Raw genomic sequence first — 27,605 nt, forward strand, 5'->3', positions numbered from 1 at the left:
CGTGGGACATGCCCCTTGGGCTAATATTCATTCATATATGTGTGTATATTTATCTGGATCAAAGGTCAAGTTTTGGTATTGTTTTTAAGGGCACTTCCTCCTTTTGTTTAAGACAGGGTCTCCATTTGATCTAGAAACTTCTTAGACTAGCTATTTAGAGAATCCCTCTCCCTGGGATTACAAGCATGTGCCACCATGCCTATATTTTATGTGAGTTCTGGAATCAGTGATTGCCTCCTACCAAAGCTTTACAATGTGAATTATGTATCCTGTTGATTGTTACTATATTGTAAGAAGAAAGATATTTTTACATACCTCCAGAAATTTGGTCATAGATAGTCATATAATGTAACATGAATGAATCACTACGTTGTAAAACTGAAGCTACTAGAAAAGCATAGCTTTAATGCAAGTGGAAGCAGGTAATGTAAGGAAACTAGTAAAAGAGCATCATAAAGCTAATATGTTATGTGAGGAGATTGTCTTGGAGGGATATTGTAAGTGAGGAGTAACTCTTTGCCAGGCTTTAAGACATTACAACAGCCACTCTTCCTCACAGGGAAAAACAGGAATCAGGAAAGGTGTAGAGGACACTACCTTCATTGCCATCTTGAGTTTAACAGTAGTTAGAAACAAGGACAATAATTTTCCTATTCTAGTACAGAAGAAATTAAAGATAATGGGGAATAAACAATTTCAGAATGCTAGCATGTGCAATGAAAATGCACATTAGAACTAAGACTATCTGCTATTTGTTCTTTTTATTATATCCTTCTTGAATATTAAGTGTGTTGATATGGATTAATTTACTTTTATTTTTGTTCTAAAAAATATAATAAAGGGTATTTCACTTGCTTCTTTTTTCATTATTGTTGGAAATTAGATTATAAGAGGTTTCCTGAACTCCCCTAGTTTAGCTTTCAATCCAATACTCCTACTTTAATGAAAAATTTTGTCTTATATTATAGTTTTTCATTGTCATCTTATGACTTTTAATGAAAGTCAATCTAATTTCCATTCTGTTTTCTATTTTCTTCTCTTTGCCTGTGAACTAATAAAACACACACCTAATACAGTTTATAATAGTTTAAAGGGAGCTAATTTTATTTCCATAAAAATATTAAAACCTGACACTTTAAAGTTCCTTTTCTTTTGCTGAATAATAATAAGCTTTGTCGTGTTTTATGATTATTGTGTTTGTCACTTAATAGTGAAGCTGTTCTCCTTTACCAACATGTCTTCAAGTGAAACAGTAACCAGTCATGGTCAGTCCTTTCTGCCCACATGCTAGATGCATATTAGGTGATAGACACAGGCTGCAGTTACCTCTGATGTTTCATATTGACAAATTTCCTGGATCTTCTGCACACAAATATGACATGTAATTCTCACAACTACTTTAAGAGTATAGGATCCCATTGTATAAAGACAATGAATTCAGAGAGAATACAATTCCCAATCCTATATAAATATCTAAAGGGATTCTCAGTTCCCCTATTGGACCAACCAACTGCATTATGATTGTTATTTCTTACCAGATTATCATTATGAAACCATGACATAATTAGTAATTAAGAAGAGTCTTGAACTTTAGACTATCACAGTTATTTGCATAGCACCAATAAAGCACCAATGTAACTGTCTCTTAAAATGAGTTGTTGTTTTCATGGTATTTATTTATTTGTATGTCTAAAGTCATTTATAATATTACTTTGTTTATAAGTAATATGCAATCATAAGTAATATGATACAAATCAAAATACACACTTTTCTAATTATTCACATGGCTTAATTTTAGAAAGCCTCAATTTTCCACCTTTTCATGATTACTAATACATTTAGGAAGAGGACTTTAAAAATAGCTTTCCAATTTTAAAATGTATAGCTGGTTTAACTAGGTTATTTAAAGAGAGGTCCCAGTAGATTGGCATGCAGGAAAATTGGAAACAAACAAAAATCCAAAGTGCATATGATATACAACGTGGTAGAGATGTTGTGGATATTAGACATGAACTATAAAAAGCATGAATTTACGGCATCAACACCTAACTGCAGTGAAGGTAAAGGAATGATATAGAATCAGTGGGCAAAATAACACCACAGGTACTGGCTTCTGTCTGGTTAGATATGGATGTAAATAAATATAAAAGTCAAAGGTATATTCAAATATTGGTTAATTAGTGAGTCTAGGCTGAAATGAGGAAGGTAAAAACAAACAAGCAAACAAAACCAGCATATACAAAAGCGGTGAGCTTGTCTGAGGATATGCAGAGTTTTAAGTGAAAATGATGATAAAAATTTGAGAACAAAGAACTGGATTTACGTGGGAAGAAACAGACCTGTGTGTGATAGCCCGAATGGAAGTCTATGATAAAATCGTAAGAGAGAAGAACCTCTTTCTTAGCAAAAAGAACAATTTAGAATTTGACCACCCACAGATTTAGGTATGTGTCAAACTAAAGTCACAGGAAAAGATGTACGTCTACTGTTAGGATAATGCTCTGGTCTTGATGACACAGTACAAGTAAGACCATAAGTTCCTCCAGTGACCTAATGATAGGAAGTCCAATATCTCTTTACTTCCCCAATCTGCAGGCTTTCACATGCTTCTAAGCCAGCTTGGGCCTCTGGCCATCAAACATTTCAAAATCAAAAGAAATTGGAGGAGCTGAGGCTATCGCAGGATACTTGATTATCTTTGCTAAACTTTTTTTTTCTGTATTTAAATGTTCTATACTATCAGATCTTTATTTCAACAGTAGTTCTAAAAGAAAACAATTTTAAAGTTCGGTAATTTCTTCTTATCAATCATAGGAACATAACAAATCTAAATTAGTGTATCAGAACTCATTTCACAGTTATCTTCTGAGATGCTTAGTAGTTGGTATGTTATAGAGATTAATGAGTGTTTAATAGAGAAAAAATTAAAAGTGAGCAAGTGAGAAAAATGTGAAAAAAAAAGCCACACAACTGAAGAAGAGAAAATAGAGAGTCCATTAAGCAAATGGAAAAAAATATAGCTATTTCACTGGTAATGATACAACTAGAGAACTATTATTTCTTTTCTTTCTGTGTGTGTGTGTGTATGTGTCCATGTGTGTGTATGTGTATATGTGTCCATATGTGTGCAAGTGCATCTGTATTTGTGTCTTGTGGTTTGTTCCTTCATTCAAGGACACATAGATATAAAGCACTGGTACCCACAATGTCTTCTTGCCTTGTTTCTCCACCTTATTTTTGGAGACAAGATCTCTCTCTGAACCTGGAGCTCATCCTTTCAGCTTTATTGGTTTTGTAGTGAGCCCCACGGGTCCACTTCTCTCCACTTCCAAGTGCTGGCATTTATGTGAGTACTGGGCATCCAATATCAATTCCTTTCTCTCTCTCTCTCTCTCTCTCTCTCTCTCTCTCTCTCTCTCTCTCTCTCTCTCATTCTCTCTGTCTTTCTCTTTCTGCCTAGTAAACATCTTGTCCACTGATGTCCTCTTCTGATTTTTCCTTCATTGTCATGTTATCATGTAAGAAAGTGTTTTCCCCCAAGATGTGTCGTCAAAGAATACCATGTTACCCAAAGTAATCAGTCATGTAGATAAATTCAGCCTATGTGGTTATATTTCTGAGGAAATAAGTATCGTTTCAGTACTGTAAGTATTACTGCATTGTCCTGCAACTTTACTAATATTACGGCCATGGGTTCTGTGTAAGGACCTCTACTGTGTGCAAACTCTGGAACAGTGTTGTCATGATTGTGAGAAACCATGGAGCTGGTAGAATAACAAGTACACATTTCTGACAACCTCCCAAGCCTCAAAGTTCCATGCTGACAGCAAATTTAAATAACAAGGTCTGATCTGCATGTGCATGCTCCCTATAGTAATGGAATGCCAGGGGCTTGACACTAATTTGGTATGCATTGGAAATTCTTTAATTATTATTTAAAAGTTTTACAGGCGTAACTGTTGCCAGAATAGAAGGAAGCACATACACTGGCCCGGTACAACAGTTGATGTACTTTCCCACACTATAGATATCATTTTTAAGGCTATAGTCTGAGAAATCTGGTTCAATGGTACTTACAAAGAATATAATTTACCTCTCTATATTTTTGGAAACCATTATAATCACCATCATACACTAAAGTATCATTGAATTGTTTACTTTTAACCACGTGCCATCGTTCTCTGGTAGGATATAGGTATTATTTGCTTTTCCAGTCTCCATATCTTCCATGTGACATTTTATTGACTTGACAGTGACAATTACACTTTCTTTTTGGCTTTCTATTTAGTTTTCTCTCCTCTGTTTTCTTTAGTCACAGATAATTATGAGAATATTAGTTTTCTGAAATTTCTATAAGAGGGAAGGCATATGATGAAAAGCACACACAGCTAGAGACAGGAATTGCGAAGAAAGACTTCATTAATATCCTAAAGGGAAGGATGATAGTCAGTATTTTAATTTACTTTAGACAGGTTAATATCCTCTCAGAGAACACCACCGACATATATCCCTGAGCCTTAAAAGGAAACATATCCAATAGGTTAGAAATGGAATGACAAACCCCTGACAATACAATTGAGTACCTATCTCTAGGTCTTCAGCTGTATCCACACCAGCATTAATATACAATACTTATTAGGGAAGCATAAAGAAATGTCTGCAAAGATATTTTAGGAGGCACAAGATAAAAAGAGCTCTGAGAAGGTAAAGTTTCTATAGCTCACAAACGACACAAAGGAAGAATAAACTCCTTTGCTGGATGTTGATCTGATGTATTTTCATGCTAATTATTGGTTGCTGTCTCTGTGCCCCACCCTGTACCTTGCCTAAGAGCCTATCCTGTTTGATCAATAAAAGGCTATCACACCTGGGCAGGGCAAATGGTTTAGGCAGCTAAGATTCCAGGGCTTGCAGAAACAAGGAGGACCAGAGGAGAGGAGAGGGGAGGAGGAGGAAGGGTGCCCCATGGGTTAGGTGGAGGAGAAGCACAAGGCCTGCGTGGATGTGGATGGAGACTTGGCCCAGATGGTGATAATTAGCAAGTATTTGTATTTATGAATGAGAGGTAGCTTGATAATAGAAATTATTAGAAGCAGATGACATGGGACTGGGGCAGATATCCCATACCTGCCCCACTATGGGAAGTAATTTAGGGGATTAATATCTGCCCTTCCTCAGGTTAACTAAAGCTGCTTTAAAATACAACAGGTGTCTGTGTCTTAAGTGATTGCTATCAGGTTAGTAAATACTGCCATAATAACAATTATAGGCCTAATAAAAAACATTATTAGGATATGCTTGTAAATTAACTGCAACACTCAATGACCTCTTTCTAAGAACTTCCTCTGGGTAAAGCATAGGGCTGAATCTGACATGCATTGTTTTTCCTTGTTCCTCACTCCAGTGACCTCTAACCTTGATTGTTTAAACATGCTCCAGCCTTTACCCTCTACACAATGTCTGTACTCCTACAGATGACTGCATGCATATTCATTGCTTCACTGCACAACAGGTCTGAAAAGTCTTTTCTTATCTTCCTAATAAATTTCTATGTAATTTCCAAGATTCTTTGAGAATAATTTACTTTGTGAGTTTTTTTTTTTTTCCAAAGAGCTTGGAGGGTAGGGAGGGTAGGGAGGGTAGGGATCAGTTGCTTATTGTAATATCCTGTAAAGTGTCTTTCAGTATATAAGTACCTTGATTCTTACAGTGTTGTGATAATATCTCTGTCATGGAACAGTGTATGCTGAGCTCCATTATTGAAATGAGATGGTATCTTCTTTGTTTGTTGTTTTCAGAAACTAAAATACATTTTCATTTTACTGAGAAATGTTTATTATTCAGATTAATACATGTTTGTAAATAATTTCACTGTTTATTATTTTTACTGTTCATAAATTTATTATTTCCTACTTTGAATATTTGTTTTTTTCCCTAAAGATTATTATTTGAAAGCATAAGATTCTGAGCTCATCCCATTTCTTCGGCCTTTTTAATTTGATTGCTTTTGAACTTTTGTCTTATAATATTTTTATAACCAATTTGTTCCCATGGATACTCCTATGAAAAAATTTAAAGATACCCTTGTCTTCCTATGTAGTTATTGTTATTTAATTGCTTTAATATATGATTGCGAACCCAGGTTCACATGTGTCTACACAGAAACATTCACCTCTCTCCTTTCCATGTTTCTTTAGAGAAAAGCCTCCTTACTCATCACAGGACAAACTCTACCCTTTCTTCCACCTCTCATATTCTGGCTCATTTATCAAGGCCTTCATAATTTAGACTCCTTTCCTCAAATAGTTGTTTGTAGACATGTTTCCGTTTTTCCAACAGCATCTAGATGACTAAGAAATACTTTTAAACTTTTGTCATCTAATTTGCTCTCTAATGTTGTTTCTTATAAGATACAACGGGCACATAAAATAAGTGTGTGTGTGTGTGTGTGTGTGTGTGTGTGTGTTCATGTCATGTCATTCAGATGGCAAAGGAGAACATCAGGCATTCTCCTCTACTGCTTGTCACTTTAATCCCTTGGAAGGGTCTCTTGTGAACTTGGAGTTAGAGGATTTTCTTTTTTAGCTTGATTCGTAGCCAGCATGTCCCAGCAATTTACACATCAAGGGTGTTGCCAAAATTAAATGAAATACTATGACTGGAAACATTCTGCAAATTTTAACTGACTGTAATATGCAAGGTAGCTTCTTAATATGTCCTAATGACACACACACACACACACACACACACACACACACACACACACACACTCGGCAGATTATCAGAACGGGCTCTCTGGGTCTCAACTCAGGTGCTGGGTATATGTTTCATAATTTTTAACAAAGCAGTAACAGGAAACTTCTAGTCTTCAGCCCCTCCTCCACCTGCAAGGTTTCCACTACAAATTATTATTGTCCAATACAATGCTTGGCAAGCTATTTTTTTCGACATTTTCCATCTGTTTACTAAATGTGACCTCTTGTGTCCTGCTTCTTGCTTTACTGACTGACCATGAAACATATCTTGTCAGTTCTCTCTTCCATTTTGCCGAGGCAGCTGTCAGGTACCTGGAACACTGCTCTCCTTTGCTATATGGCTGCTTTGCTCTCCTGTAGGCTCCTCTTCCCCTCTATTGGCAGCCTTGCTCCCAGATTGATGCCTGTCTTGCTCCCTTCCCCCTCTCTCCTCTGCCAAAAGTCGCCTGCCAAGGGCTGATAGTTGCTGCCTCCCCTGTCCATTGCCTCACATTGCCTCTGCTCAGCTCCACTGTTGCAGCCTTTTCTGAAGTTCCTCCGCCCTGTTTTCCATCTTGACATGGTCTCTGGGCTCTAGGCTCCTTCCAGACCCCCACCCCCTTCTGATCTGCCTCTAGTATCTTCCTCCTGCCCTTGTCAGCTGTTCACTCCCCCAACTGGGGGTGGTGGGGCTCCTTGTTTCCTCAGCTCTCAGTCTTGTTCCACAGCTGCCTCCTCCTCAATGCTGCCACCTCTTTTTCTCAGATGGGTTAAATATCAGCATTTACACCAATGTATTCACCACTCATTTGAAGAAGACCATTTCATGTGGATTCTGGCTTTGACTGGTCTACCAAAACCTGTGCCTATTTCCTGAGCCTCTAAGGCAGAATACAATGAGCCTGGGAGACTCCAGGTCACAGAATTAGGGGACCCTCATAAAGTTTTTGATGGCAGGTATTTGCCATCTCCATCTTACAAACTTAGCCCTGGTAACTGACCCACGACACAGCCACAAAGCAACGCACGGGAACCTGGGTGTTGTTCTGATTTCTAGCACTAGGGATCTCTTTGAATCTCTCTAAGATGCTGAATATTCTTCAAGAGCAGGCCTAGGCAGCAGCTCCTCAGCTTCCACCCAAATCTACAGCCCAAGCTCCACCCCAAGCCCTAGTTGGGGAGGGGCGCTCTTATTTTTAGATGAGAGAGCAGGGGGCGGGAGAGGTGTAGGAATGGATTCTCCTGGTAGTTATCAGACTTCTGGATGGGGGCAGGTAATAAGGAAAGAGAGTTTGTCACCAACTGGAGCCTTTAGCAAGGGCCGGGTATCTAATCCAGTGCACCATAGCCATACTGTATCCAAGAGGCAGCCTTTACCAGCCTTCTCCTTTAAGAAGCGCGCCTGCGTGTGTTTCGGGCTGTGTGTGCCCCTGTGTTAGTGTGCTTGTGTGTGTGTGTGTGTGTGTGTGTGTGTGTGTGTGTGTGTGTGTGTCTAGAAGCTAACGTGCGCGCGCGTATGTGGTGTGAGTGTGAGCGCGCGCGGGGGCCCCCAAGAGCCCGGCAGACCCCGGGAAGGAGGAGTTATGTAGATTACGGATGAACATTCTGGAGGGGAGCGGAGAGGAGGGAAGGAGCAGCAGAAGCAGTGAGCTGGGAGCAGCTGAGGCCCTTCCCGCAGAAACTGGGGGCACCAGCGGCGGGCGTAGGAGGTGGAGAAGGCGGAGGACGCACGGGTTGGAGGCGGCGGCTGCGACTTGGCGGCGCTGGGAATCGGAATCGCGGGTGAACTTGGGCGCCACGTTCCGGGCGACGGCCGGGTGAGGATGGTGAATACTTACCGCTGCTGACCCTGCCTTTCCTCCTCTCCTCCCTGGCTGCCTAGCCTGGCGCTAATCTCCTCCCCTGGACTGGTTGGTGAACCTGCAAGCTCTACCCATCCTAGGACTTTTTTTTTTCTTTTTTCTTTTTTCTTTTAAAGGAAACGAAGCAGTGGGTATTGGGAAAGGGGGAGAAAAGGCAGGGGAGCTCGTCCATTCGTTGAGGCACAGTTCACTATGATCTTATTCGCATTCAGCACTGGAAAAAGGTTGGATTTCGTGCATCGTTCGGGGGTGTTTTTCTTGCAAACCCTGCTTTGGATTTTATGTGCTACAGTCTGCAGAACGGAGCCTTATTTCAATGTGGAGGTAAGAGTACAAGGCTTCCTTCCTCTCCCTTTGCCTGGCTGCTCCCTGGAACCTTTCCTTCACTCCTCGGATCTTTGTAGCTTAGAGCACATTGTTTCCCTTGCCAGCTAGCCACCGAAACCCTTGTTGAGTTTTGCCAGTGTTGTAGGTGATGGATGCCTGGAGACTGGCAATCCGTTATCCCCAGCTGCACAAAGCACGATGCTGCACACTCAAAGACACATTGTAGCACGCTGGTGCTGCTTAGCCAGGGAAGAGGCAATGTTCTATCTAGAGCAAACGTGTAGCTAGCTATAAGAAAGCTCGACTTCATGCTGGATACACTGCAAGGGAAACAAGATTATTGGTTGGCATCATGTGCCGCCTGGGTATTGTTCCTGCTATATTTTTCCTTGTGGTCTGTACCTAACAAAGGGAGGTAAAATCAAAGAACCCAAGGAGAGCAGGGGAATACTTGATGGGCTTAATAACACCACTTTGTGATAAAACACTCGAGCAGACAGTGTCTTTCTATTAGACATAACTTAATACACTGTAACTAGATCTAACTGTACAGAGCACATGAAATCCATCCCCTCTCTAAGTGCCTACTCGCTGCCCTCCCAGGGGACTGGAAATCAACGTGGCACTGGCTAATAGTTCGGAGGTGTGTTGTTAAGTTCGATTTCACACTGGCATGACAAAGCCTAGACATCTTAGATTGTCGTTGGTTTTACTGTGATGGCTTTGGGAACAGACAGCAAAAACAGTAAGGAACTTATGCATAAGGACTTGCCAGACCTTTGCAAAAGTGCTCTTCCTGTCATCCACTGAGCACTAAAGCCACTCAGGTGCAGTATGTCAGTCAAGGCATGCATACCTGGACTGTTACACAGTTCCTTAACATAGCATTACACTTAAGGTTGAGTCTGTGGGAGGGTCTGGGTAATACAAACTTCTCTTGATTATGTACCAGGGATGGTTTCATATATTTTAAAAAAAAATTATGGTTGAAACAGCAAGGGTTGGTGTGGTTCTTGTGTTGTTGCCATGAACAGGTTCTTGTTCCTGTTGTGGTGTTAGGAGCTTGTGTATACACAATAGCTGGACCTGTTGCACACAGTTTGAATATGTTTCATGGAAACAATTTATAAGCAAAGTGTTCATAATAAGTGCCATGTGTGGAGGCAAAGTCTTCCATGGACTGTCCTTTGGATTCCATATAATGGGGTAGAAGCAATGCATTTGAAAAAGTAAGAGCCATCATCACAGGAATTAGAAAGTTTGCAGATGTTAAGTAGGGATATGTTTCAAAGGAAACACACACACACACACACACACACACACACACACACACACACACACACACACAAAGGGTTAACCCTTCCAAGCACACAGTCTGAATTTCTACATAAAAATAGCAATGGAAAGAAGCTGAAGGGGCAGACTTTCCTTGGTGGAAAATTTGAACTTTTAGAACTGGCTGTCATTATGGATTCTGCACTAATACTTAAATCAAGAGATAATTTAGTTGAAATGAAGGACTGATTGATTAGTTCAAGGACTGAAGGAATGAAAATAGCCAGCTGAGCTGCTGTTATAATGCTAAATACAGAAGGGGCTGTTGCTTGGTGGGAGGGGATGAGGCAGAGGCGGTTAGAGTAAGTGCTGGCCAGCATCCTGCTTCCTATGGGAATTTGAGCCTGGGTGGATAGCTGCCTGCTATGGGAAGCTCTTAACTTACCTTTACAGGATTGAATGACATCTATGTTTTGATGATTATTAGGTTTGTTTTCTGAGGCTAGATATAGGTTACATTGCATTACTTTATATTGGAATCCCTCAGTCAGTTCAACCAGATACTGTTACCTGAAAGAGGTTGAGATACTTTTATAAAAATGATTTCATATTGAATTTCAAATATCTCTTTTCATCTCGCAAGGTTTATGTGAAGAGCTGTTTGTAGAGCCACTCTCCCTATTTTAGAGTATTTAAGTTATCCCTGTCATGTTTATTGTACAATGCAAAGATTTAGCTGACAGATGAAAGAGTCATGTGCCCTCTGAGACCTCAGTGAGCTTACTTAACACAAAGGGAATTTTCTAATGATTTATAGGATATTATGTCTCACACTTTCTATTATTTCCAGTAGCTTGAAACTCCTTAGCACTTTTTTTTGGTAGATTTCTAGGCTTCCTAATATATATATATATATATATATATATATATATATATATATATATATATATAAGTATATATAATATATATTAATATATTATATATTAATCACACAAGTAGCTGATAGTGAAATAAATATTTTATACAGGATCTAGGATAATGGGACATTTTCTGACTTGTTTTTATGCCTGATGAATATTTATTAGATAATTCTTTCTAATAGGAAATGCTAAAAGGAGGACTATTTCAGCACATCTTCTGCAGGAGAGGCACTTATAGTGAACTCTTTAGTTTTGGTTGCAAAACATACACAATGAGAATACTTTATTCCACTGACTCTTAAAGACAATATTTAAAAATAAAGAGAGCAATACTGTCAATCATGCTTGAGGCTAATAGGATCCTGACTTTTTTTCTAGTAAATACTCTTAAGTTATGAAGTTGGATCAAAGCTTTGGAAATATGCCTTTTATGCTGTCAACTAAGATTACCATGTTTTATTCATTGCAAAACTAAATTTGTGATCTCCATTACGTTTTATCTGTATGATTTGTGATTTTAAAAAAAGCCTCTATTTATTTTTTCTCCTAGAAGAGATATTCATGTTAACACTTTCTTCTCTGATTTTTAAGGAAACAAACATTTAAAGGGTTCTACTTTCAGAATGTATGGTAGAAAAAATTGACATTCTTATGAAGTCAATGATAAAGGGATTTTTGTTGTTGTTGAGATTTTCAAAAAGCAAATAGAGTATCTATTAATTCAAGGTAGTACTATGAATAGATACCCTGCTTAACCTGTCAGTGGATATTCATTACTAGTGTCTCTTTATATCCTTGAAGTTATAATAGTATAAGTCACCACGTTACAAGGCATAGCATGACTAATACTAACTGAAAGTCAAAACTACTATCATTGGATAACAGTCTAAGGCTGAGGTATTCATTGGTCAGAAGCAGCTAAATTATTAGCAAGAAATTATTTAATTCCCACACTCAAAATAATTTTATTCTTAAAGCCATTATTAGGAATCAGAGATCTTCATGATTCTGGGGCTTTATTTATGAATACATCCATTTTTATTATGAAACTTGAACTACATTATAGTTCATGATAATAATAATTTATTAATTTACATAGCATGTCATATATTACTATTTTTAAATTAATATTTAAGCAACAATACATTTTGTTAGGAGGAAAGTCATTTAAAGTCATATTTATGGTAAAAGTAAACCATGTAAAACTGAACAATACATAGAGCTAAATGGAAAATGATTATTAAGGTTTGTGAAGGGAATCTCAATGAGGCAAAATTTAATTTTCTTAAATAATAGAAGTAAGATTCCATATGTCATATTGATCATGTATTAAGTGTTATGAATCGTGACTGTAACCATTTTTTAAAATTTCTATTGTAGTTTGTTTATATAGCTGGTTGGGATCGGTTCCATATTTTTTTCTTTGTGTGATCTATCTAAAAGATCAAAGTTTGATTTGGATATCAGAGTAGTACATTTGAAATTGCCAATAACTGATTGTGAGATGTGTGAAAAGATAAAAATACTTATAGTTTATAGATTTAAAAGTGCTGTATGTTGAGAAACTTCCATTTCTTATTTCTCAGTTTCTACTTGTTTCAATGTTCAAGACTCATTATTTAATTCGCTCATAGAAATATGTCCACATCTATAGAAATATGTCCACATCTTGGGCAAGCCTGAGCTATTTTTCTTGTGTTCTATGAAAGTTGTATCTAAGTATATAACATTTTTCAATATTCATATAAATAAAAATATTTTGCACTAAAAAAAAAAAAGAAATATGTCCGCATCTAACCTCTTCATACAGTATCCTATAGACAGTGTCAGAGCAGCTATTAGTGATCTACAACAGGGGCATGTGACAAACTCATAGATGTGTGTATCTGCTACAGGACCATAGGCTACAGGAGACACTCCGCATGTGCTGGCCATTTGGAACGTTTCAGAGGCCCCAAATCTAAGCAGGAGACAAGGAGTGAACAGTGCAGGGCTCTCAAGCTTCTCTCTGGGTCTCCCTTTGCCTGCCTTTCTTTCTGGAAGATGCCTGGTCAGGTTTTGCCCAAATCTAGAGTTCTTTAGGCATAGGGACTAGGGAGGCACAGTTATCCCCATGTCACCTTGAAAAGTCCACTAGACTTGAAGTCCATCTCTGTCTGTCCAGCTGGATTTTCCCTTTCAGACTCTTCTAGAAAATGAAGATCAAGCTAGACTCAACAGTCACTTTCTTATCTTTAAAGTCAGGTTAAAAGTGATGTATGTAAAATTTCTGCTGTTTTTTATTCAGGATATATAGATCTAATTAGAAAGCATTAATGAACTTGTTCAGATTACTATTTATTTTTCAAAAATTGCATTAATGTTGTTACATGTAAGTTTATTTCACATTGAGACCTTCTGCAGCTACTCACAATGTACTTGTTCTGAAGAAGTTTTCAATAATATGCTGATAAGGAACAAAATTTCTGACAATAGATTTCCTGGCTTCTATCTAATTCCATTGCTTTTGCTGAGGCACTAATCATTCTCTGGAAGTGACAGGTCACATATCTGAGAAATGGCACTATTTGCTTTGTAGCTTGATTTATAGTTTGAATGAATACTGCATATCGTGTGCACGTGCACACATACATATGCATATACACACATACATGTGGATCACTTCTTTGCATGAGTAAACAATACTTTTTTGATATCACTACTAATAGTTGTATATTAGTGTTGATACTGAGAACCTTGACATGATAACAACAAATTATGTAATAATCTATCAGGTTGGAACATGTCAGCTATTCTGAAAGATTTCGTTTAAATAGCTTCCCTGTTCTTGTATTATAATGTACTGAAAATCAATCATGTTAATATGATTTTTTCTACATGTGTTTTTTCTTAGACAGTTTAGCTCAAGAATGTGATTTTTCACATTTTGTCTTGTCATCTGTTACAATCAGAGAATGTCAAGTTCAGCTTATACCTTCTATTACAAGGCAGAGTTTGCTGAAATCTGTTCATAGTTTAAATGATACCATCAAAATAGTGCTTTATAATTTAAAGAGTGTGTGCATTTTTATCCCACTAAAGACCAAGTGATTTCTCTCTATATATAGGACTAAAATTAAAGATAGAGACCAGTTGTAACCAAAATTTGAATATTAAGCTTCAAGATAGAACAGGGAAAAAAGTTTTCTACAAAGACAGAGAGAGATAATGAAATGATTTTCATGTAGCCTTGGGATGACAGAAGTATTCCTTATGGAGCATAGTGGAGCATGGAGTAGGTGTCAGAGGATGATAGTATCAACTTTGGCATGTTCACTCACTCTTTTTTGAACATAGGTCAAATCATTTCTTCCCTGCCATTTTCCAAAATCAGAAGGGAGATGAAAGCTGAGCACCAGTTGTCACAAGCTCTGCTTTTCCTTCCATAAGGAGCAATATCCTCCAGCTGTAAACCAGACAAATACTTCTCTTAGTTGTGCTGTCAGGTATTTTACCACAGCATGGAGAGAAAACAAAACAGAGTGGAAGGAAACGAAAAACAACAACCAAAAATCAAAACAAGTCCCCAATTAACATAAAAGGCCAGTTCTAAATTTAGAGTAGGTAGTCTGTTTTCAGTACATGTGGTATATATTGCCATGAAATATCAGGTTGGGACATACATACATAACACTAAATTTGGGGACAGATTAGATTACAAAGGTAGATGATTCACATTTTCCCTAAAATTAACACCTTGGGGGATAGGCATCATTACAACTTACATCCTATCACATTATCGTCTCTAGCAGAAAAGTCTCAAAAAAAATAATCCCAATCTTGTTAGTAATAAAAATACGGATATCATATGATACGTGAGTTTAAAGTCAATGTTATAGCAAGGTAGTAAACTTTAAACATTAAATATTAGGAACAAGAAAATGTTAGTTATTACTCACAAGTGGTAGTTTAAAAAATTGTAATACATTGAGTTTTTGCCTGGTGTTTCTCAAAGTTGATATTAAACTATCTATCTATCTATCTATCTATCTATCTATCTATCTATCTATCTATCCATCTAGCTATCAATTTTTCTCTTGTCTTACTGTTTTAGGAGGTTGTTTGTATAATTTCGGGGTTATTGTTGAAAACAGTCTTGATTGATGCCTTCTGTCATGCAGCATGGAGTCTGTGTTGCTTCACTACCAGCACCGTGGGTACACTGCTTCTTTATGTTTATATTTGTAAGTGACTTTGTGAGTCATATAACAAATGTGACCTCCAACTGCAGTATATAAAAAGATGGTAGAGGGCGCAATTGAGCTGTCTACTAAGGACTATTATGGCTTAGAAGAAATTGGTTTGCTCCCCTTTTCTGGCGAATAGGGAAGGGGGGAGAGAGAGAGGGAGGGAAGGTGGGACTGGGAAGGGCGGAGGGATGGGGCTACAACCAGGATGTAAAGTGAATAACACATTTTTAAAAATACAAAAAAAAAAAAAAAAAAAAGAAAAAAGAAAAAGAAAAAGAAAAAGAAAGAAAGAAAGAAAAAGAAAAAGAAAAAGGACCTCAATGGAATCAAATGTCACAGAGTGACTCAGAGACCATCATAGATTTTTGAAGAAGACAGTGAGCACATACCTCATGATTTAAGATGTCACCTGGTTTGAATGGCAGTCACTTGGAACCAAAAATTACATATATCCTCAACTCAGAAGGACATTAATCTTTTTTTGATGAAAAAAAATGTTTTGAGCCTGACAGTATGCTAAGGAAGGTGGTGATATAGCACTGCTTTATATATTCTGCTTTTTAGTTATGTAAAAGGTCAAAATCTATATGCTTTTGGTGACTGCACTTGCTTTTGGTATTACCAAAATGACTCATGGTCTTATAATAGAGGTAAGATGAATTTAATTTGATAAGACATATTACATTGCTTGTAGCCCAAAAAAAAAAATCTCAAATTAAAAGTACAGAAAACTACTTAATCCTTTAGCATCTACTTGTATTGTTATCTTAATATTTATTAGGATCATATTCAATGAATATTTTCCAATGAAGACAGGTTTTGTAATATGGTTATGGCTATTGTTTTTAAGATGGGTACAAAGTTATTCAGAAAATCATGAAAGTAATTTATTTAAACAAGAGATTTAGAAATCTTTTAATTTGAAAAACATACAACTTATGGGAATTATTATTATAGGGAATAAGGAGAGGAATAAGAATACATTCATTAATACATTAGAGAATACTAACATTTAATTAAGATATAACCTACTTGCAAATGTAATTTAGGCTTTAGAAAATGTGTTTTAGTCTAGTCATTTAAGTGAGATATGGATAAATAAAATGAGCTATGTTATCACAGATCTCCTTATTAGATGAATTTAATTAAATTATTCAACAAGATTAAAATTTCAACTACTTGCTTTCATTATAAACAAGAGAAGGCAGAGTAAATTTTTCTTGGGGAAAAGGCATGACTGGCATTTCATGCCTTTAAATTGTGGGTACTTGATGTGACATGAGGTGTGAGGCTCAGCCCAGTATTGACATAATCAAAACAATTGACTCTCACTGGAGGAATTTTTCTATGGGAACTTGTTAGAACCAAATCACTGCCATGTGATAATAGTTTGTAAGGATTAACATTCGTCCCTCTTTGACTAACATTGTCTATCTATCTTTTGTGCATTGATTCCTTCCTTAAACATTGCTTGCTTATACTTCTCATGGGCTGACTTGTTTCTTCTAGATAGTGTCTTGAGGCACCTAACATTTTCAGAATAATATGTTTTACAAGTTGGGAAATATTACAAAAAGCCAAATGTCTATCCCTCCCTTCTTTCCTCATGAGTTCAATGAATGAGATGCAAGTAGGTTGCAGAAAATAATGAGTGCCCAGTTGCTTTGTGACATTGAGAACAAACTTAGTCCAGAACACTTCCAGTTACAGGTAAAATGGTCCTCTGTACGTGGTGCAGTCTTAGCATTGCAGCAGCTTTTCTCTTGTCACTGACTGCTTTGCTCCTGTACAAAGTTCAAGTTAATTGCTTACTCCATGAGTGATTTGGGATTAGGAGCATAACATTTGCTTGTAATAGCTATGTCATCTTCATTGCTAGTAGATAGCACAAGTCTTTAATGACAGCACTGAAACTATGTAAGCAGTTACTCACCCTTGAGAGTGAAAATAGTAGGAGGAGTTTTACTTCCTGTAGTCAGTCTCATGATTGGAAGTGCAGAAATAGGCTTCTTTTGCCTTTATATATTAATTAGAAAACCATCTAGATAATTAGTTAAATGGAGAGACCTCAGGTTTATTCAGATGTTTTAATTTAACCATAAAACAATGTTAAGTAACAAAGATTGAATGCTAAAACTTTACAAGCGTTTGAATTTTCTGCATTAGCACATTTCATCATCACTATAGTGTTGTGAGGTAGCACAGCTCTTTCTCCTTTGTAGTGAGTCACAAAGAAGGAAAGAGTGTTGCCGGAGATGCATTGTAATGAAGTGTTTGGGGGCAGCAGCCTAGAATTAAAGCAGGAAAGCTGTGTGTGGAACACAGTTTCCTGATTAAGTCGGTTCAGGCAAAAGATTCCAGGTCTCTAGTAAGGAAAATTGTGTCCACTTCAATTTATGACATCTTTTATATTCTAAACTAAAGAAAGGCATTTAATATACATAGTGAATTTGAGGGACCTTTTCCAAGAAGAGTCATACTTGGAATAAAATTGAATATGAGGTCCTTGGTTTGACTTCTCAATAGTGTTATCTACATATCAATAAAGTTTTAGTGTTTAAAAACAAAAAAGACTGGGTAGATGACTCAGTGGCTAAGGGCACTGACTGCTCTTCTAGAAGTCCTGAGTTCAAATCCCAGCAACCAAACACATGGTGGCTCACAAACATCTGTAATGTGATCGGATGCCCTCTTCTGGTCCGTGGGTGCACATGCAGGCAAAACACTGTATACATAGTAAATAAATAAATAAAGTAAATAATTTGAAGCATTAATAATTGCTAATTTATTGAAGACCTAATCTGACATTTTATATATATATATAATATATATTAGATGAATTGTAATCTTATTCCTCAGTTATTTATAACAATGTATTTTACTATTAAACTTGATGTTCAAAGGTCCTTAATATTCAATCATATTTTACGTGGAAATGAATTCACCATTGTAGAAAAATTTAACCAGACACCAACTTTATGGCCCTGCTGGAGGGCATGTGCATCCAAGACTCTTGTTTGTGTGAGGCTATAGTCTATTGTATTATATGCATTTTTGTTATTTTTATGTTTATACATTTTTATCAGTTGGATAGAAGGTACAAAATAAGTTAACTATTATAAATATTTATTTGTAATGTAAAGGACCTTCTTGAGAGAGAGAGAGAGAGAGAGAGAGAGAGAGAGAGAGAGAGAGAGTGAGTAGATGCCTCAAAAATAATTGAGTAAATCTCCAAAGTTTGTCAAAAAGCCTGGTATCTTGTCACTGCCATATTTGTACAGAGTCCAAGTTGGAGACTGACTAATATATACTAAATAACAGCTTCGGGTTTTATGATTCTTACTATGTGTAGCTACCATGACTCATATAATTCATTCACTAATCTTTGTAAGGAGATTAATCTTTGTAAGCCAGCTTACTAGGGTAAAACTCTAGATGAAATTGTGAAATTTTCAGTGTTCAAGATTTATTCCATACCTTTCTTGCTTCATCTTGATGCAGTGTATCACAATGTGTGAGGGATGTAGGCTTTGTGTCACTTACGCACTGTAAGCTTGAATGAGCAGAGTTACTGACTCATTCTCCAATTACTCATACATAAAATAGAGAAGATGACAATCTAGTTTGTTGCAAAATTAAAGAATTAGGAACTGATTTTGGACAAAGATGAAATAACATTTTCAGAATAAGTGTTACTTATTTGCATGAGAATGTATTTTCTGATTTATCCGCTCCATCCCAAAATAACTTCCCCAAAGTACAAAATAAATACAATCATGATTCCAAGTAACTTAATATTTAGTAGTGAATGTGCTACCAAATGAGGTGAGCTCTCTCTATAGTGGTTTTCAACAGAGCTACTAAAAAGGAAAACTTAGGTTTGCCCAACCCAGACCCCTCCAATACAGTATGAGCTAAGCTTAGGGAGACTGAGGAAACTATAGTTCACAGGACAGTATACTGGAGAGAATATAATACAAAGGGGGAAAAGGTAACCCATCTGGAAAAGGTTTCTCTCCTTGAAAATGCTGTATCTCCCTATGAAGTCACTTCTCAGGGACAGAATAAACAGCCATATAGATTGGAGGATGTAATAACTGGTGCTTAGGAAGCAATGGTAACAGTGCCTGCTCTCCTACTCCAGACAATCAGAAAAACCTCATTTTCACCAGGTATATGTAGAATCCACAAAATTATCCATCATAAATGGAAAATAACTAGGCCCAAATGCAACACTATGTTTTTCTGCTTAACAATTCATAGAGGTCTGAATAATTGGACCATTCCTAATTGACTTAACAATGAAATTCCATAGCATTTATTGAGATAAGTAAATATCTCATGCCCCATAGGGTAAACTCATTCTATTTATCACTAAGTAAAAAGTTATCAAGTATGAGGATGCAGTGATTTGTCAGTAAGTCATGTTGGCCACTCAAGCATGAGGACCTGACACTAGATCTTTAGCACTTACTAAAAATGGTGGTTACCAGTCTAGTGGAAGGATTGCGGGGGAAGGACATAAGGACCCGGAGGTGACAGGGGCTCCACAAGAAGACAAACAGAGCCAATTAACCAGAGCCCAGAGGGCCCTGAAGTACCATCCAAGGGCCGTGCATGACTTCTACCTAGGTCCTCTACATAGATGTAGCTGATGTGCAACTCAGGCCTCATGTGGGTCCGCTAGTAAGGGGAACAGGGGCTGTCTCTGACATGGACTCTGTTGTCAGCTTTGTGATTGCTTCCCCCGAATGGGACTGCTTTGCCAGGCCACAGGGGAAGAGGACAAACTCAGTCCTCCTGTTACTTGATGAGCTGGGTAGGGGAATTATTTCCCTTTTTCTAAGGAAAAGGGGGTGGGGATGGGGGAGGAAGTGATTGGGAAGAGAGGAGTGAGGGGGCTACGAAGGGGATATAAAGTGGATAAAAAGTTAATAAAATGAAACCAAGTTAAAAATAAATGATGATGATGATGATGATGATGATGATGATGATGATGATGATAATAATAATAATAATAATAATAATAATAATAATAATAATAAACCTTGATCTCATTTAAAAAGAAAGAAAGAAAGAAAGAAAGGAAAAAGTGGTTGTGGCAACATTGACCTGAATTGCATGGTTTGGAAGGTAGAGAGAGGAGCCTCCTTTGGGGGTTACACACCAGCCTGTCTATCTGAATAAGACAACTCCAGGTAGAGATTCTGTCTCTAAAAATAAGGTGAAGAGTGAATAGGGAAAGCATGTTATGTGGTACTCTAGCCTTCATATACAGGATAACACACATAAACAATTCCTATATAATTTATGAGTGCGGAAAGAGGCACAAAAGAACAATTCTGAATAAGGACAGAATCCAGTATACGTAAGTGAGTCTCAAACATGACATTGATGTTAAAATTAGAAAATAAGAATAAATCACTGAATTAGTTTAGCTCAAAAGTTGGCACATGGACGTATTTTTAAAAAGTACAAATTGAACTCCTAGAGCTCAAAATCATAATAGGTAGTTTGAAAAATAAAATAAACATAAAGATAAAGTTAGAATTATATTAGGTATTATTGAATAAATGCTGGGTCACAGTAATAGAATGAATATACACACAAATCACAGAAAAGGCAATTTTAAAATGAGCAGAATGTGAAAAATCATAATATACAGGTATTTTGAGCATCTTAAGGGGAGGAATAAGCATAAAGAACAAAAGAAAAGAGAAAGGAAAAAAAAAGAGACAGTTTCCCAGTAAAAGGTCTTATTCAAACTCACAGATCCAAGAACCCAAAGATCACACACACACACAGACACACACACACACAGACACACAGACACACACACACACACACACACACACACACACACACACACATTTGCTAGCATACACACTCAGACACAAACCTCTCTCTCTCTCTCTCTCTTTCTCTCTCTCTCTCTCTCTCTCTCTCTCTCTCTCTCTCTCTCTCTCTCTCTCTCTCTTACACACACACACACACACACACACACACACACACACACACACACGAGATTGTCATCCCCAAGATAGACCATACACAAATTGGATAAGCAAACCGTCAAAAGAACAATGTAACAATGTTAAACAGAGACATGAAGAGTAGCTTATACATCAAAGAATACAGAAAGGAAGAAAGATTTCTTGCCAGAAATCATAAATAACACCTTGAAATGCTTAAAGGGAATAAACCAAGTTAAAGAAATCAGTTAACTTAGAATTCCACACTCACTGAAAATATCTCTCAAAAGTAAAGTGAAAACAACGTTTTAGGCTTGCAGTGTCTGACTGTTTATCTTTGACTTTTCAGCACCATGTAGCCTGTTCAAAAGCATTCCAAATATGGGCGGCAATGTACATATCCACCTATGTGAGCAGGGACAACACACTCCTGTGTGTCCATAGATGGATGCACTTTATATAAAGCAAGAATGAGTGCAGCTGGGGCGATGGTTCAGTGGGGGAAAGAGGGAAATGATGAATGTAGGCCTGTGAGGACTCTACAACTAACGTAAAAACTGGGCAGGAAAGCACACGGAATCTCAGAGCTTCTACAATGAGATGCGAGGTGAGGACTGGAGGACCCAGAGAAGTTCACTGGCCAGCTTGCCTGACATATGCAGCAGCAAATAAGCAAGATCCTGTCTCAGGAAGGGAGGAAGTGAGGACTGACACCAGAGGCTGTCTTCTGGCTTCATCATGTGTTCCCTGGCATCTGAGTACACCTTTCTCATAAACAGCACCACAAACACGGACATTCAAAAAAGAAAAAGTATTATTAGTACCAAAAAAAAAAAAACATGAACGAATCTTTCCAAAATTAATGTTGAATGAGCACAGCAGACAAAAAGAGAAAGCAGCAAGACTCCATTCCATAAAAGTATAAAGAAAGGATGCCAACCTGAGGGACGAGAGAGGAAGCCGATGGCGATAAAGAGGCTCGGCAACCTATCTAGATGGAAGGATCAGGAGCACTCCAGAAGAAATCCTAGGTGAAGGATATTTTAATGTCTGTTTGCAGTGTCAGTTTCACATGAAGGCCAAAATTTATCAGCTTCTTTTAAGTATGTACTACTTACTGGCTATTCGGCATACCTCAACAGACATGTTAAAAGTAGCATACTGTGGCTTAGTGGTTAGGAGCGCTGACTGCTCTTCCAGAGGACCTGGGTTCAACTCCCAGCATCCACATCATACTTCACAACTGTCTGTCACCCAAGTTCTTACACCTTCACACAGACATACATGCAATGGACATAAAATAAAAATAAGTAAATTAAGACAAAAAAGTAGCATATTGGATATCTAAAATCATTTTTAATACATAGTAACCAAGTCAATGTTAGCAGTTCACAATTTCATATATAGCTATCTCTAAATAGACACGGGAAAGAATACATTGAAACGGTAAAATGCTTAACTACAGAATACGATGTTTTCTTTTTTTTATTGCTTGGTTTTAGTAGAGTAGTGAATTCCTGTGGCTAAAGCACAACAGGGATACCACTGCCATTAAAAATAAAAATCTCCCGTTTGCACCTCTTTTCGCAGTTGTACCCCTGCTCTCATCTGCCACCCTCATAAACAAGAAACTGATCTCTTCCCTCTACATTTTTGCTTACTTATGTTTTCAACTAAATCAAGGCCACTCCCTTACCACATGTGCATGAACTTCAAGGCTAGAGCCCAATCTTCCTGAATATTGGCCCTTAGTCTCCACTTCTGATCTCTTGCCTTATGGCCTGTGTTTAAATAGCTCCACACTTTTCATTTCTTTTGTGCAGCCTGAGTTTTAGGCTTTAGTAGCTCCAGTTTCCTCACGCTGTATTATTCCATGGCTCATTTGCAAGACCTCTCAATGTCAAAGCCTATTGCTCTCTCCAGCCTGATAGAGAAACATTCAACTTCTGCATCCTGTGATTTATTACAGGGATGGTCTTTATGCATCTAAAATGAAATAAAAACCCAAATAACCATAGCATGTGTTTTATATCTGTGATATATTATTAGAAAGACATGATAAACTTTAACATATTTCTTTAGAAATCCAGTAAGAGTAATGTCAATATATTTGTATTATAAAAATAATACTTTATGAAATTTATTATTACAAAACTTTAAGAAAAGTAGCACTGTTTTACCTTTTCTCAAATACCTTTTGTAGCCAGTTGAAAGTGTTGTTAATTTATCCTTCATATCTCTACATTTAAATAAGCAACATTGCAAAATATTATACATAGCCTCTGGTGAGCTCAACAGGCAGTTGGAAGGAAATGAGAGTAAAATAGCAGATTTCATAGCAATTTTTGAAAACCGTTTAACCTAGGAAGCATATACAAAACCTGCTGAGTCTGTGCAGTGTAGTTTTTGTGTATGATTTCAGGGCTTTCCACTTTGTACTGGATAACTAGTTAGAAGACTGGTCCTTGTGAGTGGCTAATTCGCCATTTCCTAGCTATCATAGGCTGCCTGCAGTTCTGTGCTTAGTGCTGTGAGTCCCTAATGTTTCCCCCATCCACATTACCATGCCTCTTGATACTGATAATGTTCAGGTCTTTTGTAGGCTGCATATTGCTGAGGTATACAGGTATAGCTTCCCTGTCATTTCTAAGGGAAAAAATCTTACAGCAGATTCTCAAACATTACTGTTGACAATCCGTCGACTTGCTCACTAAATGCTAAGACTTGCCCGGTGGGCATAAAATAGCTAGATTCATTATGCTTCTCTGGGCTTTGAGTTTGGTATTCTTCTTTATTGAACCCTATAGGTCAAATACATCTTTGCGTGGAGAGAACTTTAGAGGGACTGAAAGGGTTTTTTTTCTCCTTTTTGCTCAGAGTATATGAATAAACTTGGAATATCAGAGCCAATTAGATACCTTGCAAATAATCTACTGTCCAGGTGTTGTGCAAAAGATCCAATCTGTTTCCCATAGTCAAGTGCAGCTTGCTATGAGACAGTGTATTTGTTTGGCCACTTTTGTGTTCAGGGAGCTGGAGATTGCTGTGCTAAGAGGGAAGATCCCACTAGCTCTACACTCAAGAAACGAATGGATAAGATCACCTAGATTCAAATGTGTAAGTGGCTAGTAATATTCTGACCCGTTTACGGTTTGTCTCTTAACTCATTACTTGCCCTGGTTGATAATAGAGCATCCTACCTTTTCTTCAGTTATTTTGCTAACAATATTGATTGGTTCTAACATGAAGTATCTGAGGGATTTTACCCACTTGACTGACTAATTCTTGACTAGCTTACAAACTGTGCTTCTGGACTGGATTGCTCCTTCTGGTTTCCCTCATGTTTCGACGGTACATTTGATATAGGTATTAAGAAAGAGTGTTCTCTATCATCATTCACCAATGGTTGAGGAAAAGATGTATATACTCTTATCTTTTGCATGTATTAGGGCACAAAACTCCAAAAATTATTAAAAATGTAATCTGAATTTCTTTTAAATATCTCACATCAAAACTAGGTCATACATTTTGTGCTCAACAACACAATTCTAGAGACACTTGAAGAGTTGACTCAGTGCATATAAAGGGGTTATAGACTTTTGAAAAATACTTTCTTCCTGGCAGGAAGAGAGGAAGAAGGACACAAATTCCAACCCTCTTGTACTAGTACATAGACTGTGTCTAGATTGCATCTTCTATAGTATAAGGAGTGGAGAGGTGCCTTCTAAGATTAAGCAACTATTATTCACTTTGCTTTTAACATAAAAACATGGTGACAGTATTAGTGATGGCTATCTGACAAATGGTTGAGAGGAGCCATATGCTCAGAACTTAGAAGTTCCTTTTATTTTTTATTTTATTTTTCTTAAAGATTTATTTATTATTATGTATACAGTGCTCTGCTTGCAAATACACCTGTAGGCTGGAGGAGGGCATCATATCATATTACAGGTGGTTGTGAACCACCATGTAGTTGCTGAGAATTGAACTCAGGACCTTTGGAAGATCAGGCGGTGCTCTTAACCACTGAGCCATCTCTCCAGCCCCTTCCTTTTGTTTTTTAACCTATTTTATTTTTGTCTCTCTTATTGGAATAAATCAGAAAATTTCAGGACACACATACATATATACTCACAGAAAACACACACACACACATAAACTCAGTTCAATTTAATCATCACTCTTTTCTTCCCTTCCTCCCTTCATTCCTTCTGTTTTCTCCCTTCTTTTAATAAGCCATTATATATAAAGTTCTATACCACTTAATATAACAACATACTAAAGCAAATTTTCTATATAAGACTTATACATTAATATGATGTGGTAACTTATGAAAAGGTAGGTGTGTTTTTACAAGAATATTTCTATTATAAAAGTATTGCTTAAGTTTTATGGTGAACTAACACCTGTTAAATTCTATGTCTCCTCGATGTACTTCCTAATTCTTAAATATACATGTGTGTGTGTGTGTGTGTGTGTGTGTGTGCGCGTGCGTGCGTGTATCCAATAAACTTCTTTATTCAGTTGATGATGATAAAAGCCCTGAGTGAAAACAAGTATTCGTACCTGTGCTTGTGATGTGTTAAGTGTTAGCCTTGCAACTAGAATATAACTTATTTGCATGAAGCAAAGTAGACAGATGACAAGGGCAAACACCAAAGTCAAGGTGCTAATATATACACCTTGGCTGTGAGATTAGGAATAAGTATGTGGAAAATGGAGAGGGAATACTTGAGAAGGCTACATTACCATACACTAATTTTCATACATATTTCAGCTTATTTCTGAGTTCAAACCAATTGACTAGAAAGTCTTTCAGGGAATATATCAAGCTATTTGCTTTTTCTTTCAGTAGTTCACCTTTTTACCGAAAAGTAAATTTTATATTCCTTTTTATTGCTTTTCAGAATTGGGATTTTTACTGCATTGACCATATATTTATTTATTTAAAAAGAAATGACTGATTTGTATATACTCTTTTTTTAAATGCATTGCTAAATCATCATAGGTTGTTATATCTAAGCACTTTTTGTTCTTTCTTTTGTTTTCCCCTAATTTACGTTTTTGCCTAGTTTCTTTTCCTTGTTTTTAATGGAGCAGTGTTAAGTAATTATATCAACATAAGACAGTATCAGCAGTATTATGACTTTAAGGGAAAATTTTATTTGCAAACTTTTCATAATAAAGTTAATTAAAATGTAAGACATTAAAAAACAGAATGGACATCTACTTCTTTTCAATTGTAAATCATTAACTTTATAAAGAATTAAAATCATTATTATTTTTTACAGGATTATTCTATATACACTGCATATTGTTTTAAAATTTACAACGAGGGTAGGAGACTAAGTGGGAATGTAGCTCAGGGTTACGTTGATGGTGAAAGGTAATAAGTACAATACCACAAATAGTTAGTTAGTCTTCTATTACTTCTCTAACCAACAGAATTTGTTACCTTTTTTCATATATTTATTTTTCTGTTAACTTTTCTTTGTAGTTTTGTGGGCGTTTGAATGCCTGAGTTAGTTATTTATGCGTTTCCATAACTATTCCAATGGTGGGATATTGAAAATTTTCTTTGAAAAAATAATAGGTAGTTATGATGATGATGATGATAATGATGATGATGATGATGATGATGATGATGATGATGTGAAGTTGGGCTGTTTCGTTCAAGATTTTTACTTAAGATTCTTGGTTTCATGATGCAGCAAGGACCCATTTGACACAATTTAAGCAGTAGAGAAAATATGAATGTAGTTCAGACTTTTGACCAGATGGACCAAGCAAGCAAGGGACACATTTTTCTCACTTTTTAAATATTAGTTCTCTGAGAATTTCACACAAAGCATTTTGTCCTTATTCACCCCAAACTCTTTCTAGATCTACACTTCTCTACAGTTTTAAACCTCTTGTCTCTACAGAGCAACCCCACCTCTCTCTCTTTGTTAGTCCCAATTCTGCTTCAGTTCATTGGCTGGCGTCATTCCTTTGTTACAGGGTCTTTTCTCTGTGTGATGTGGGTCCCTAATCAATGGACACATTTTTCCTTTACCATATAGATAGTAAAAAATGACTTTCTTTTCTAGTATGTGTTTACTTCCTAGTTTACTGTACAAAACTCAAGAGAAGATCTAGGATTAGTTCACATTAGGGCACTAGCTATCCATGAACGTCACAGAATGTGTTAACTGCATAAGTGTCAGGTGCTAGAGTCAGGGAGCACCAGGGAAAGAAGTTTTCCAGAAACTGAAGAGGCATACTGTATAGGTCATCAATAGTCAAT

The 27,605-nt window shown here is 37.0% G+C and overlaps 1 protein-coding gene across 1 annotated transcript in view; it reads left to right on the forward strand.

Moving 5' to 3' along the window:
• Positions 1 to 8,158: 8,158 nt before the first annotated feature.
• The window catches only part of MMP16 (matrix metallopeptidase 16), a 252,269-nt gene continuing 232,822 nt past the window's right edge, over positions 8,159 to 27,605 (forward strand). Inside the window, exon 1 of the mRNA XM_084793541.1 lies at positions 8,159 to 8,920. Coding sequence (XP_084649667.1) covers positions 8,789 to 8,920 — 132 coding nt within the window. The 5' untranslated portion in view covers positions 8,159 to 8,788. The remainder of the gene's footprint in view (positions 8,921 to 27,605) is intronic.

This window comes from Acomys minous, assembly GCF_964271855.1.
Source record: "Acomys minous genome assembly, chromosome: 1".
NCBI lineage: Eukaryota > Metazoa > Chordata > Mammalia > Rodentia > Muridae > Acomys > Acomys minous.